The following is a 15,462-nucleotide window of genomic DNA, read 5'->3' as shown; positions in this document are numbered from 1 at the left end:
GGGGCTATCAATAGTAACATATTGAGGTTTAAAAAGAGGGAAGGGATGGTTATAATTTTTTTTTCTATACATTAACTCTAAAAGCTTTCAAATATCAACCTTCCATAGTCTGGTGTAACTTTGAAGTCAGATTCCAATAAATCGATATCTTATTGATTTATTTGATTTTTTATCGCAAGGGAAAAACCATATTCTTTACAATAAAATCATCGAAACTGTACTGATTTCGTTTTTAATTTGTATTTGAAGATTGATATTTGTTGATTTCACGTTATACAATTTTTTTTTTTATAACCACGACAAAAATTCGCACTATAAATGGTTGAAATAATGAGAATGTAACGTGGCAAAATTTTGGGGAATCCAAATTTTCATGTAAAAACGTTATTGCAAATTAAAACGCGGAACGAAAAAGGGTGGGTGAACATTTTTTAAATTGTAATTAACACTAAACCTACCAGCGCGGTCAAATGACCGCTTTTGAGACTTTAATCAAAATGGTTAAATTCCAGGTTTTTATTTTTCTTGAACTTACTGCACGACTATGCTAAATTCTGTATTAATTACAATCAACTGGAAAAGACTAAAATGTTTATTTAAAAAGCGGTCATTTGACAGCCATCGGTAGAAATATATATATAATATGTCGGTGCGTTTAGTCTTAAATCACCTTGCGCAATTGCATTGTAACGAGATGAAAAGAAAAAAGAGAAAAGTACCTCTTCGACAATGCGCTTACGTATTGTCGTTAATTCCCCGCTAAGCCATTTTCCGCAAAGTCACTGTAGATTGCGGAAGAGCCAAGGGTAATTAGCAAAAAGCAATTTGCACCGGGCTAAACCCGGTACGCTGGGAACTTTATAGAGCTACTCGGTTTTAACGCATCAGTCGCATTTGACAGGTGTCATGTCATCATATTGGTTAACCGTAATTTGAATAGAACTTTCAAAAAAAAAAAAAAAAAAAAAAAAAAAAAAAAAAAAAAAAAAAAAAAAAAAAAAAAAAAAAAAAAAAAAAAAAAGAAAAAGAGGATGAATAACTTTTCGCATAAAATTCGCCAATGCACTATTTACATGTATTACGTTACCGCTTAAAAGTTATGGTGAACCGTTATGCATTTTAATAGTGAATTTAAACTGCATCACCCTGTAACCCTGTATTATATGTTTGCCTAAGTAGTACGTAACGCGTGTTGTAAATTTCACAAAGTAGTTTCTAAGCACGGTACGGTAACTAAACGGATTTGAACTTAGTAAACAATATACTAGGGGTCATAATGTTACATAATGTTGTATTCTAACCGTGTACTGTACGGTATGTACTATATATATATATATCCCCAAAATAGATACTTAGTCATCTGTTACTCGTCCAAAGTTAATTGAGTGTTTCTCGTTTGCTAATTCATATGTCCCTTTAGACCCACGTTGTGCGAATTAGACAGCGAATGTTATCTACAACAATGAATGAAGATTCTCCACTAGAAACTTACTAGAAACACAAGGGATGTTTAGATTAGCGCTTTAAATTGTTTCTCAAGTACTGCCTATAGTATGCTTGACGTTACATTTAGGAGTCCTGCACGTTAACATTGTATTACTATGGTAGAATAGTCGAACGTTCTGTATTGAATTTTTTTTTCCGAGACGCTTCAAGGTTGGCACCAACAATTCAACCAGTTGGACGTTATGATATGTAGGCACGTAGAATTCTGCCCCTGGAATATCCCAGAAATTCTCATTAGAACCTAGAGAGCCGTTCTGGCTGGCATTGATCTTGAACTTTCACCACGGGTGAGAAAATGGTGCCGCGACCTTGACCATCTTAAATTCAGAATTCCACGTGTATTACTCGAACTTCGTGCAATTTGCCTGCCCGTAACGTGAGTCGATTAATACGCCTCGCCAGAGTGAAAAACGTAACGAACGGATCGAAGCTTTATATGGTAAGACGACGTAAAATTTTTCAATTTGGTAACACCTGACAGTATTTCGTTCTTTAGGGGTGAAATTACATTTCTTGAAGATCTTGAATATATATTTTTTTTTTGTACGCGAAGCACAAGAGCTTTATGATTTTTTTTTTGAATCACATAAGCGTCGAATTTTTTTCGATAACGATTGCGAATGAAACGTAATTTTGAAAATTTTCTTTAAGGAATTTTGTTTCTTCGTCTTAGGACTCATTCCATAGCGAGTTCTCATCGCGCGGTAGAATCGAAGGGACTCACGTGGACCAGAAGGACTTTGGGATAAAACATCTGAGAGTACGATAGGGATCTGAGGGACCTTCCTAAGGTGTATCAGGTCGAGGGTAGAGCGTTCATTTCTAAGAGACGTCCAATCTCAACGACGCGCCGCGACTCGACGCCTTCCGAGTCGTCCACGATGCTCCTACTGCGAATACCGGCTGGAAATGGTGGAATGATTTTTTCCATCTGTTTCTTGGAAGGAAAAGCAGAGCGCCTCTTTGTCGTGTTGGCAGTTTCAATGAGCTACGCAAATTGTCATTCCGTCTCGAGATTATTTTTTTCTTTTTTCTCCTCTCTTTTTCTCTTCTTCTTTCACGTCCGTGAAATTCCGCGCAAATTTTATCGAGGTCTACTCGGTAGTATGCCACCGTTCACGTAGTACCGCTTCGCCGGCGGAATGTTTGCGGAATTAAATATTCTCCTGGGAGAGGAGGAGACGAAGCAGAGAAGGAGTTGAAAATGACAATAATTGCGAATGTTACAACGCTTCTCCGTTCGCTTCTCTCGGAACCACAAAAAATGTTATGTGATTTGCAATAAATGTTAATACGTAAGTCGAAGTTAAATATTTTCTCAAAAAATACTTGGCTGCTTTTCAGGTTTTCCTATGACTCGTCTCTGCTGGAAATTAAAAAAATTTTTTTACTTCTCTAATCAAACGTTCGCAGTATAGCAAAAACGGTGCATAAGACTGCGGCCGGAATATTGCGTAAAATTAGTTGGCTTTACATTTCCTACTGTATGCACTATCAACATTATATTGAAATTTGAAAAGTAACGATATTTACGGTATCCAGGGGGTATATATACTGCTCGAGTTTGCTTTCTCGAGGTCGATATACCACCGGTGCAGTGGGCTTCCTCCTTTTTCGTACTTTGAGAGAGATTACTTTACAGATAGGAGAGCTTACGGGCGGAACATCCAATAAATATTAGCGCGAGTCGATGAAATTTGCATGCGAAAAATTTCGTGTCTCGATCGTATCGTCGGGGTTTCTGTGCTTGTAAAAAAAAAAAAACTTCGAATTCGCCAAATTTAATCCTTCGGTTATAATACAAGTGGCAACGTGGCTGTAACACAGTCGGGGTGGCGGAGTTAATATCAATATCAGCTTTGGGGTAGATCACCCTCTAGACTCTACCCTGAAATATTACTTAATTAAAGCTTATGATTTATTTCTTCTTCGACGGGATGCCTCGCCTCTTTCACGGTCTGGGAAGCTTTATCATTAAAAGCCAGGCGTCGTAGTTCACCGAGAAAAAGATAAGGGCGCCTTCACAATGATCACGATCCAAGCAATGATTAATCGCCGACAGCTAACCGAGCTTTCGATCAATTTCTTTCAAGCTCAATAAATACCAGAAGCGATGCGGGCAATTACAAGTATAAATTATTTTACTATATACCCCCCTTCTGACAATAGGTTAACTTCAAGACTAAAAAACAATAATTTTCAAAATAATGCCTCGATTCTTTCTTAACTTTTCGATAGACAAATTTTACAAGAAGGCTCCTCCTTTACTTTAATAAAAAAATCTCCTTCCGAGTAGGGTACCGGTGGTTTTATCTTATCGTATTAGAGCTTTATGCGAATCGTGGATTCTTATCGATTCCAAAAGCAGCCAATGGTGGATTTATTATTTTCCGATTGCTCGCCGAAAAATGTCCTCATGGCAAATAAGGATAGGAATTTTAAGGCTCGACCTTTTGCATCGTTTGCCTCGATGGGCCAACCCCTCGGATTCCTTTCTCAAAGGGGGTGGCCAAACAACCGCTCTCAAACCAAGAACCAACAAGACAACTTTCAGGTTATATACGTTTTATGGAAAAGGTTAGAGTTAAGAAGGGCGTCACGTTATAATGCGGAAGGGCTGCCGTAGAGTGAATACCAATGGAAATCGGAGATTTATATTCGCGCTCGCGGCAACCCCTAGCTATACAGTTTGTCGCAGCTTATCGTTACTTGCAAATAGGTACGCGGTATGGCCGGAAAGTACCGATTTATCCCGAGTTACGTCTTGGGAATACTTTGGAGTAGCCTGAAAGAGGTATTAAAAAAATTTCTATTTGGCTTATAAAAAAAATTACATACACACTTAGAACCAATCGAACTTACCATTTAAATGTAATGCAATATTATGAAAATTTTATACCCGTTTCTACTGAATATATTCAGTATACACGATGACTGTCTGAATTAAAAAATTTTCATCACTTCGAAAGTGCAAACGCTAAATTTCGAAATGCCAATTCGCCCCTGGCACTTCCGACCGGTAATTGACCCAAATGTAACCTCAAAAATAGCGGATTATAAATTACTCGCTTGAGCGAGGTTGCACTTGACACGCTGGCAGCCGTGCCGCGATATAGCCTGCGCCCTGTATTCAAGGTTACACTAAGTCTTTGTACGTTTGTCCTTATTTGAAATGACGACAATTCAAATAAACTTTTCGTTCCCGCCACTGGAAATCGTACGGACACGTATTAACCAGCCACGAACGAGAAATATACGTATGAATTAACATACAAAACCTATATGGGGGATGGAAGAAAATTCAATCGATTTTAATACGTGGAAGAGTCGAAAACACACACCCTCTCATATTTTCCAATTGTATTTACGAATTTTCCCAGCACCCGTCTATACCGATATTCAGGCAGTTCACATTTGACTGACGCATCTGATTTTTATTTTCAGATCGTCCAACTGCGCGAGCCAGACTGACCAGCGGGTGACTGAGAGTCTTTAAAATTGGGGGTGGAAATATTTTGGTGCGAAGAAAGGAAAAGGGAAGAATCGAGGAAAATAAGAAGATTATAGAATAGGGTGTCGTCCCCATCGCAGCGAATCGCCAGAGGCAATCGTGCAGGACCCAGTAAAAGATGAGGGCGATTCTGCTGGGTCGGCTGCTGGATACGTCCGTGACCTAAAGCCTCCGGTAAAAGTTTCCACGAGCGAGAACGTGAGAAGGGCCTCCTCGGCGAATCGAGAATGGCGATGACGGCTGAGCCTTACGTCGAGTTCTCATCCACGGATTCGTTCGACGTGACGACGTCGGAGGACCCACTGGCAAACGGGACGTTATCGATGGAAGAGAAATGGCCGGACGTGCCATTAGCCATTTTGAAAGGATGCATATTAGGCTCGATAATAGTGACTGCTGTCTTTGGCAATCTTCTCGTGATGGTGTCGGTGATGAGACACCGGAAGCTCAGGATCATCACGAACTACTTTGTAGTGTCGTTAGCGTTAGCGGATATGCTGGTAGCCATGTTCGCCATGACGTTCAACGCCAGCGTACAGATAACCGGAAGGTGGCTATTCAGTTACTTCATGTGCGACGTGTGGAACTCGCTCGACGTTTACTTCAGCACCAGCTCCATTCTTCATCTCATGTGCATCTCCGTAGATCGTTATTACGCGATCGTCAAGCCACTCAAGTATCCGATAAATATGACCAAACGCGTCGCTGCTTTCATGCTGATGGCCTGCTGGCTCTCGCCGGCGATCATCTCCTTCGTGCCGATCTTCAACGGCTGGTACACCACCACGGAGAACAGCGAACATCGTCACAAGCATCCCGAGCTCTGCGAGTTCAAAGTCAACAAGGGCTACGCCATCCTGTCGTCCAGCATATCGTTCTGGATACCGTGCACGATCATGACCCTGACCTACTTCTCCATCTTCAAGGAAGCGAACAGGCAGGAGAAGCAAATGCACAGCAGAATGGGAAACGCCATGCTGCTCAGCCATAGGCCGAGCAAGGACCTTAATAATCTTAACGGGGAACTGAATAGCGGTGGCTCGTCCAAGACCTTGACTCTTAACGAGATCAGCACGGATCATCTTCACACCCCGACCAAGGATAAGAACATGATGAAGATGAAGAGGGAGCACAAAGCTGCCAGAACGCTTGGTATCATCATGGGCACTTTCATACTGTGCTGGCTACCCTTTTTCCTCTGGTACGTCACCACGTCCCTGTGCGGAAAGGCCTGTCCGTGTCCTGATTTAGTCATAGCCGTTCTATTCTGGATCGGATACGCCAACTCGGCCCTCAATCCACTGATCTATGCGTATTTTAATCGGGACTTCCGGGAGGCCTTCAAAAATACTCTGCAATGCGCCTTCTGCTCTCTCTGCAGGAGAGAACCGTCGGATTTGGATGCATTGGAAATTCGGCGGCCGTCGTTAAGGTACGATCTGGTCTGATTGCGAGCTACGAGGTATGCATTGCTGAATTTGTTTTTATTTTTTTTATTATTATTATTACTTATCCGTTACATAACGTTTACTTGTACATTATCGTTCTTTTGTTTCATCTTTGTTTATTTTTTTTCTCTTTGAATTGAAAATACTATTTTTTTTCTCTTGATATCATCATCAGATTTTCATTTCTTAATCGTTGGTATCGTGCCGTTTACAGTTTTATCGGTTAGAGCTTTTTTCGTTACTGTTGGTAACTAGGGAATTGTGATTTTTAATGTGATATTTTTTTTTTTCGTCTCTGCTTCAGGTACGATGACCGAACAAAGTGCATGTACACGGAGACTTATCTGAAGCAAGTAGATCGAAGAAGATCGAGCGAGTTCGGGAGCAGTCTCTGAGACGAAACCAAATTTAGATTTTAAGTTATCCTTCGAAAATCCCACCCACCCCTTAATTTTAACTTAAGAGAAAGCAACCCCATTTCATGCGCATAAAGTAACGACAGCATCACGAGATATAAATAATATTGCCAAATTAAATGTTTGCAATCTCCGCATAGATCACAGTATCGTATTGCCAAAGTTAGCTTTAAGTGAGCTTCGTAGCCGAACGATGCGAGTCGCGTGAGCATCGAGACGCCGTTGACGGCTGATTCGACAGCGAGCGAGTCCGTAGAACGATAACAAGGAGACAGAGATTTCTGAAGGAGAGTAATCATATTTCCGAGCGTCGCTAAATGACTAATCTCAAATATATCTGATTTTCATTAACGAAACAAGCGAAATTGAATAAAATTGCAAAAAGAGAGACTGAAATTTGATTCAATCGGACGCCAAGTATGAAGAAAGAAGTACGGTTAAAGGGAATCTCACCTTCTCGGTGATCGTAATGGACTCTCGTATATCTTTAAGGCATTTTTCATAATGTTTTCAAGAACTTGAAGTAAAAGCTAAGGAAATGGCGCGAATCGAATCAAATTGTTACAAACTTTGTATATCAATAATTTGCGGCTAGTGATATTTTAAAGCTTTAATTAACTCGTACACGTAATAACTATGTATTTCCCAATAGACGCGCGTGCCGAGTCTGTTGTAACTATCGTTTATCGTGGCAATAAGTTTCATTCTCGAGAGCCAAGATCGATTCGCCGCGAGTCGATCTTGCGGGATGCAGTAAAATTATTTGAAAAATAGTACAAAGCAAAATAGAGGAGGCAAAAGCGAATGATATTTGCGACGAGACGAGGATCGATAAGCCGGTGAAAGTAAATCAAGTGTAAAAGTACGTATGATAAGAAAAAAGCTGAGAATCGATGGCCTAAGACTTATTTCATAAATTCGCCGAGGACTCTCGAATGTCGCGAAGGTTTTATCTTGTTTCTTTTTATCGTTGAATATTTTTTAATAAAAGATCGCGCTCGCTCCGCTCTCCATGTAAAATGGAAATAAGAGAGCCACGGCTGAATGACGGTAACGAGAGTGGTAAGAAAAGTTTTTAAAAAAATTACGAACGAGAGAAGGTTTAGTCGCGAGATAAGAAAGAACTGGAGGAAACGTAGAAACGCAGCTTAAGGTTTCAAAGACGAGTACGACACGGAGAAAAAAGACTGTACCGCTTACATTAGAATATTAGCATTCCTCGTATTGTTAGTGCGCTAGAGCGCGATATGTGCGAGAAGGAAGTGGATTATCTTCGAAGATGCGAAAAGGGTTGATAAAGCGAAGAGAGAGAGAGAGAGATAGAAAGAGAGAGAGGAGAAATTTGTAATACCAGAAGACGAAAAGGATTTTTTTTTAAATTAAGATATACAGGACAAAGTACAGATTTGCTGATAAATTTTACGAAATTATGTCTCAGTGAAAAAAAGAATTTCAATATGAACGAAAAGAAAGAAGGGCATGTCAGTTGGATCGAAGAGATCGAAATTCTATTGTTGGTACCTTTTCGTTCCTCCATTGTGAGTTTCTTTGCAAGTCTTTTTTTTCCAATTTCTTCACTTTCGGTCCAGATCGTAACGAACACAGAAAATGTCAAGAGAAAAGCCCAAGGTACTTCTCTACTATAGTTTCAATGCGCAGAGTAATCTCCACGTCAGCCGCCGATATTCATCGACGGCACTGTAAAATAGCTGATAACGCCGCTCGTCGTTATCACAGGGAAGTGAATGCTCAAGAGTGATATTTGTATTGTGGATGTTTTAAAGCCGATATCGCCGTATTAATTAAGGCCCGTGGATAAAATGTATTATATATCCTAGTATTCGAACGACTCGCAATTAGCAATACGTGCGTATTAATTTGGCGCGGCGCGGTTTTCATTAAGCGGATGAACGTTCTACTCTACTCTAATGATGCCGATACCGTGTCCTGTAATTACTGTATTAGACGACCTTGGTTGGCCGGAGAACGAACTGAATAACGATGCAATAATGTCTTCGAGTTAAAGAAGAATTTCTTATTGCGACAATGGATTCCTTCGTCCTGTCGTAATCATGGAATACGCGTACCACTTCCCAAGATGATAATTGTAGTATCGATAAGTCGATTATTTTAAAAGAATTGACTCTTTTCTGCGACCACGTGACATTTCTAATCGCGTCATTCTTAGTGATTGATTCATACAAAAGTTTTGTCAATGTGAAATTCCTCGATTCGACTGGGTCAGGATTGTTTGTCGCGAATTTCTTGTAAATATTATGTAAATAAGTCTTGTCAAGAAAGAGAGAGTGAGAGAGATGCAAAGAGAGAGGGAGACAGAATGAGAGAGCTAGAGAGAGAGAGAGAGAGTGAAACGTATACAAGAGTGAAAATAAGAGATTATCTGTTTGTATGAAAATACATTAAGTGACATGGAGAGTATAGAAATTGCTAGTTTTCGCAATACCTAACAGAAAAGTCAAATTGACAAGTAATGACGTTACTTATGATTTTTTTAGCAACTTTCCTAGCCTCTCTTTAGCACTTGCGTATCAACAATCAAATGCAATACTAGGTATAGGCTGTGCGAGCGTATATGGAGACGCGTTAGTTGAACGTGTTGAATAGTAAAGGAAGAGAGAGGCACTATGAGTGAGTGAGTGAGAGAGAGAGAGAGAGAGAGAGAGAGAGAGAGAGAGAGAGAGAAAGGGGAAAGAAAATTGGAAAAAAGAAATAATACAATAACTCGTAAATTTGTCGCGTCCCACAACGACGTTTCCTGTTTTTTATAAAACCGGCAATACCTCTCTTTCTTTAACGTGCGTGTGCACGCGTGTGCACGCGTGTGCATGCGTTTGCGCGAGAGTTGTGCAAGACCATCAGTTTAATTGCTTCGCTAAAGGAAATTGCCTCGGTGCTCCAGTACATTGAATCCAAGAAAACTAAAGAGACCGTGTGCAAGGTCTTGGTTAATTTATTTCACAAGAAGGAGAGAGAATACATAAAATAACGATAAATGAGAGAGATAGAAATACGAAGGAAATAAAATATACTGAACTCTCTTAATTCCTGAGTCAAAAGCTCTAATTAATGTACGAGCCTAGGAATATTTTATCATTATCATTTGTTCTTCTTGGTGTCGTTTTACGTAATTTGAAATTCCGATTAGAGTCTACCTCGAGCTATTATATATCGGATTATTAAAAAATGACATAAAATTGAAAAAAGTCAGATAGATCCTATGCAAATGACACCCACCAATCGCATCACACGCGTATGAGGAACGTGAAGTGCAGGAAGCGTCGTTGTAGTTATTGAGCAGTGAAATTTTAAGAGAAAAAGAGGAAAATCCTATTTCGCGCTCTGTACATACGCGAGCCTATAATCCATAAGCATTGATCTAACCGTGTTTTGTGTATATGATGTATTCTCCACATAAGTAAATTCTAAGCATGCTTCGAACTAAGGTAAACGAATAACCGTAATGTGTAACTTAAGTGCTAATTAAACAAGCAGAAAATCGATTTCTACGTCTCTCTAGTCATACGACCAATGCAATTGAGAATACTCATGTCAGCAGCATGTAACAAATCCATCGGATCATAATATCGTAATATCGCAATGGCGTCCAAACGGTGACATCTAGACACAACGAGCGTTCATCCTACCATGTATCGATCCTCACTCTTTTTCTAATTAACGAATATACCTCATCCTTCGGCCATTCGTCTATGTCAAGAGCCTTGCGCGCGACCAAGAGAAAGAATATTTATGAAATTAATCAAATTACGGACTCAAGAGTCATCCGATGCATCGGACGTACCGGAAGCTGTGGTTCATGAAGATATTTGAAGAAACACTAAAAGTATTCTTACGACCAAGAGGTTTTACATGCGGATTTATACATATGGATATATACGCGATTTCCTTAGAGCATCTTCATTCGTGCTATAATGCGTAACGTCTCGATTATTTGCCATTTTACCAAAATGACCCCGTGTTAAGTGCTTTACGAGCTTTTTACGATGTGGAAGTTATTACGCGATCGCTTGTACTCGCCTGTGTCGTTTCCTCTAACGGGACGGTAATTGGCCTTTTACGTTTAAGCGCACGGAATATGCTGAATATTTAGCACTCTTCATGACTCGTCTGTATTATTTTGATTGATTATCATTTTAATGACTCTTAATTAACAATTTACGTGATCTGCTTTATTATCATGACTTATCGGGAGGAGCTTTTTTAAGTATTATATATATTTTTAATTATGGTTAAAAAAAAGTTTAATTATTTTACATGCCTGTTTTAAATATTTCGTAAATTCGTGTGCGTGCTAATGCAAGATACGGATACACGGGTATCAGCTGCTTGTACGACAAAGTATCGTTTCGTGAGGCGTCGAGAAAATTTTATTCGCGCACGCACATTAGTCGTTTTCATAAATGTTTATAAAAAATTACGCGCGATCCTATCGCAATTTTCGTATAACGCGTTATCGTTCGCCATTATGCAAAATATTTCGCCAATTGGCTGCAAGAATATCCTAAACTTTTTACCGGGCCAAAACTTGACCGCCGATCGTTAATTATTACTAATTAGTCATTACATCGAAAGATCGTGTCCGTTTTTTGAAAACTTTTTACGTTTTTCTTTTTTTTTTTTACCATCCCCTGAACAGGGGTTAGTTTTTCCAGCGATAAGTTGGTAAAAAATTTTATCAAATGACAAATCTCGCGAACCATGAGAATATGGCGATTTGGTCAAAAATAAATATTTGAATTTCCCGCCACTTTTCAAATTCTTCATCAGCTGGAACAGTCGTGAATATTTACTGCGACTTCGATTAATTACAATGCAAAGCTCTTGGTCGTAAGACTCCATGGCGACAAGAATGTAACCATGTGTACATAAACCATAAATAATAATAATTGTAGCTAGTGATTTCTAATGACCGTTAATTTGTCAGCGAGACTTGGTCGTGGGTGATCTTATCATTTTATATTGCAGCACCATGCTATGGGTTTGTCGGGCAGCATAATCAAAATATCACAGATCGAGAAAAAAACGAGTAGCCAAGCCGTAATTCACGTGTCTCACGCATACGAGTTTCTGAAAACTATACGGTTTTACGCAGACCATATATACATATATACATGTACATACATATAACATAGTGCAGGCACGCGTGATCGTCCGCAAAGAATAATGTACCATTGACTATACTTACCCGGTTATATTCACTTACTGGAAAATGCGTGAATGGATTACAAGTGATATGTTACTGATAATATGTACGCACATATAAGGCTAGAATAATTGATAAAAAGTGATATACGCACAAAACGGATATATACGATATACCGATTTCTTTTATATTTTCCCTTTATAGTCGTAAAAAAAATATTACCATACCCTTACCGTGGCAAATATACGTATTTAATTATGGTTCGGCGATACGCGTGCAACGTATTTTCCAGCGACGTCGCACGTGCCGACGCCGGGCGTCGATCACAGATACCCGTCGCGGGTAAAAATAAAATCCGGACTATCAATTAAACCTGCACGAAATTGTATATTCGTAAGCTCGAGGGTTCTTATCGATAGAGATCAATTATCTATTACCCTAATTAAAGTCAGCCTTCGTTTCTTTTTAATTAGCCCTTGCATTTATAACGTACCCCCGTACACCCTGTAATTTATACACGGTCGTTACACCCTATTCGTTTGATTTTGAAAAAAATAGAGGTAAGTTCAAAGTTCACGGTTTTTACTATAAACCAAAATACAAGTGGGTTAGGGTGGTAGCTATGCGTCCTCAAGAAGCATTGCATATTTTCTTGAATTTTATTTTTATCCAATTATATCAATGCATCAATTGCACAATGCGTATGCACTTTTTATCAATTTATCTAAAAAGAGACCAATACTGATAATTCACGATTCAAAATCGACCGGACATAGAAATGAAATCTAAATCTCACTGTCATTAGAAGAAAAAAATAACATACGTGTAACATATATCCAGCGTACCTAAATGATATTTTTCAAATGACTACTAACACTCGCATAGTCTTCCCGATGCAGCGGATCGATCAATCGGTTAATTCGATCATTGTTATATCTAAAGACTCGTACGGCGAACATTACTGTGTTTTATTTGTGTGTACGATACATGATACAGTCAATGTAGATACACGTATCACCCATATGAAGTTATCAATGAATTTAACGGGCGAATGAAAATCATTTATCTTATCATTGCAACGTGCACGCCGTACTTGTCAGTTATTAGTGAAATATAAATTATGCATTTTACCTTTTCAACTTTAATGCATAAAATGCATCGGTATACTCCCCACGTGACCTACGAGTCGAACAGTCACCTATGCAGAGAGAATGATGAGATATTACTGTAGTACAAATTAAAAATGTCTATAAAAAATATTTTCAATTTTTTTTTTTTCGTATTTTTATTTAACGGGATCCTGTATGTTTGATGGGATTTATTGTAAATGACGTTGATATATTTTTTATGGAGAGAGAGAGAGAGAGAGAGAGAGAGAGAGAGAGAGAGAGAGAGAGAGAGAGAGAGAATATCGAATTATCTTATTCTTTATTGGCCAATGATAATATTTGACTCAAGACAAGTATCTGTGCTCAAAAAAGATTTGTTTGAATTTGAGAAAAAAAAATGTTAAACCAGATAATTACTCTAGCAGTGAATGATAAGCACGATCCGAAAAATTGATTGATAACACGGATAATATTTTTCGTTCTAATTTATCGTTCTACAAGAATAATCATTTTTCTCTTATTCGTCTCGAGTATTCGGATTGCCTTTTATTTTCTCTTTTTTCCCTTTTATTAATTTCTTCCTCTACCAAGAGAAAACGCCTATTTGCTTCTCACTTACAGCGAATCAATTAGCTACCATTTTATGGCGGGATCAATATTCTTCGGGTGAACGTAACTCGGTATACAAATATTACACAGTGCTATATAATATTGCCGAATGATCATCAGTGCTCAGCGAATCTATTAATTATTTATATTTTCACGCTCGATGACGCCTCACACTGCATATATGTATGAGAAAATTAATAGGAAGTAAAAAGAAAAAAAAGAAAACAAAGCGAACACCCACGAGAAACCGGAAGGAAATCCTAGATGGCGAAACAGGTCTCGTGCGTGAAATGTAATAAATACGAGAAACGAAAAAAGAACAAAAATGAAAATAAAAGCAAAAACAAAAGTATTTGCACGCAGGCAACATAGACAATCAAGTGTGTTATCGTATAAAGACGAGAATATGTACGTGGGTATGTGAAAAACTAATATAGAGGTATATATGTATATACGTACATAATATATACATACGCACCAACGCATTATTATATAGTACATATATACATATATATATACCTTTACGCGTTAAGTCGGCATCGTCTCTCCTCCCTCTCTGTAAGGCGCAAACAGTATATCTAATTAATAAACGCATAATACACATCATGTAAGAAGGATCTAATCGAGGTATGCTGAATGTCTTGTAAATAGTAAATGTATAAAAAAAAAAAAGAAAAAACAAAAGAGATCACTGTATAGTTATCACGATGGTAGCCAAATGCGATTGTATTTTAAATGTTCACGTTTCTTTTTGTTATGAATTATTTAACGAAGATCGGTCGAAATAAAGATTGTTTTTTGAACGTGTTCATAGACGTCACTGTCCCGGCTGTATTTGATGTCAATTTTTTGCACGGGTACGAGACGATGGATCAATCAGAAAAATGTCTAAAGACCTTGCCGCTCCTTGGACGGTATTTTTATCTTTTCGTAATCCCTCTCCACCTCCCATCCCGTCTTATTTATCATGCTACTGGAATGGTGTTTTATACGTCTAACGGGTGTTACGTTACTTTCGAAAAAGCCCTAAATACAGGGGTGGAAACTGGGATGGCCCTAGCCTGTAGCCGTTGCGCATTGCAGCAACCCCTACACATAGCAGCACGTTCTGCATGTACCTAGCGGAGCAGCCGATATAAACTCTACGGACATGAGCAAGTTACACGGTTACCCGGCCGCCCGTACAAACACCAGTGTACAGGGTCATCAATTCTGAGGTGGGCACACCGGCCAAAGATCTTCTCGTTAACTGCACGCGTGAGCGGTCGGTAGGCCTTGAATGATATTTTAGGGGTGGCAAGTGATTTGAAATGAACCAAGTGGCAGAGATTTATAAAAGATAATATCTATGACACTTGGTCCGATAGCTGATAAAAAAGATCGAAGTGGTTGATTCCCAGTAAAATCATCCCCTGAGGTGGTTCTGAGAGTGTGACCTCGGGGAAAGAAAATTGCAGATAATCAAGCTTGCCCCGATGATGGGGTAGGTTGATAAGAAGTACGAGGGGAGGTTATTGACAAGTCAATCGATATATAGGCAGACCTCGAAAGTTGCGGCACTTGAACAAGAATCGATGGTACGTCACAGGGTGCATTTGATGGTGGTTAGGGGATGCTGACCTTGGCTGGACGAAACCTGATTCATCGTGCAGATTAAGCGCATGCAAGCTCCACTCGATAT

The 15,462-nt window shown here is 39.0% G+C and overlaps 1 protein-coding gene across 9 annotated transcripts in view; it reads left to right on the top strand.

Annotated features, from left to right (window-relative positions):
• LOC107263155 (octopamine receptor beta-2R) overlaps positions 1 to 14,584 on the top strand; it is a 101,811-nt gene extending 87,227 nt beyond the window's left edge. For 8 of the 9 annotated variants that reach the window (XM_015730068.2, XM_025080456.1, XM_015730066.2 and 5 more), the window contains 2 exons: positions 4,951 to 6,449; positions 6,770 to 14,584. In XM_015730068.2, coding sequence (XP_015585554.1) covers positions 5,245 to 6,449; positions 6,770 to 6,860 — 1,296 coding nt within the window. In that variant the 5' untranslated portion in view covers positions 4,951 to 5,244 and the 3' untranslated portion in view covers positions 6,861 to 14,584. Of the gene's footprint in view, positions 1 to 4,950; positions 6,480 to 6,769 lie in introns of all 9 variants that reach the window. The other variant, XM_015730070.2, reaches the window with a different exon arrangement.
• Positions 14,585 to 15,462: the final 878 nt, after the last annotated feature.

This window comes from Cephus cinctus, unplaced genomic scaffold (assembly GCF_000341935.2).
Source record: "Cephus cinctus unplaced genomic scaffold, Ccin1 Ccin1_scaffold0132, whole genome shotgun sequence".
NCBI classification, from domain to species: Eukaryota; Metazoa; Arthropoda; class Insecta; order Hymenoptera; family Cephidae; genus Cephus; species Cephus cinctus.
This window is presented reverse-complemented; position numbering and strand designations above follow the sequence as displayed.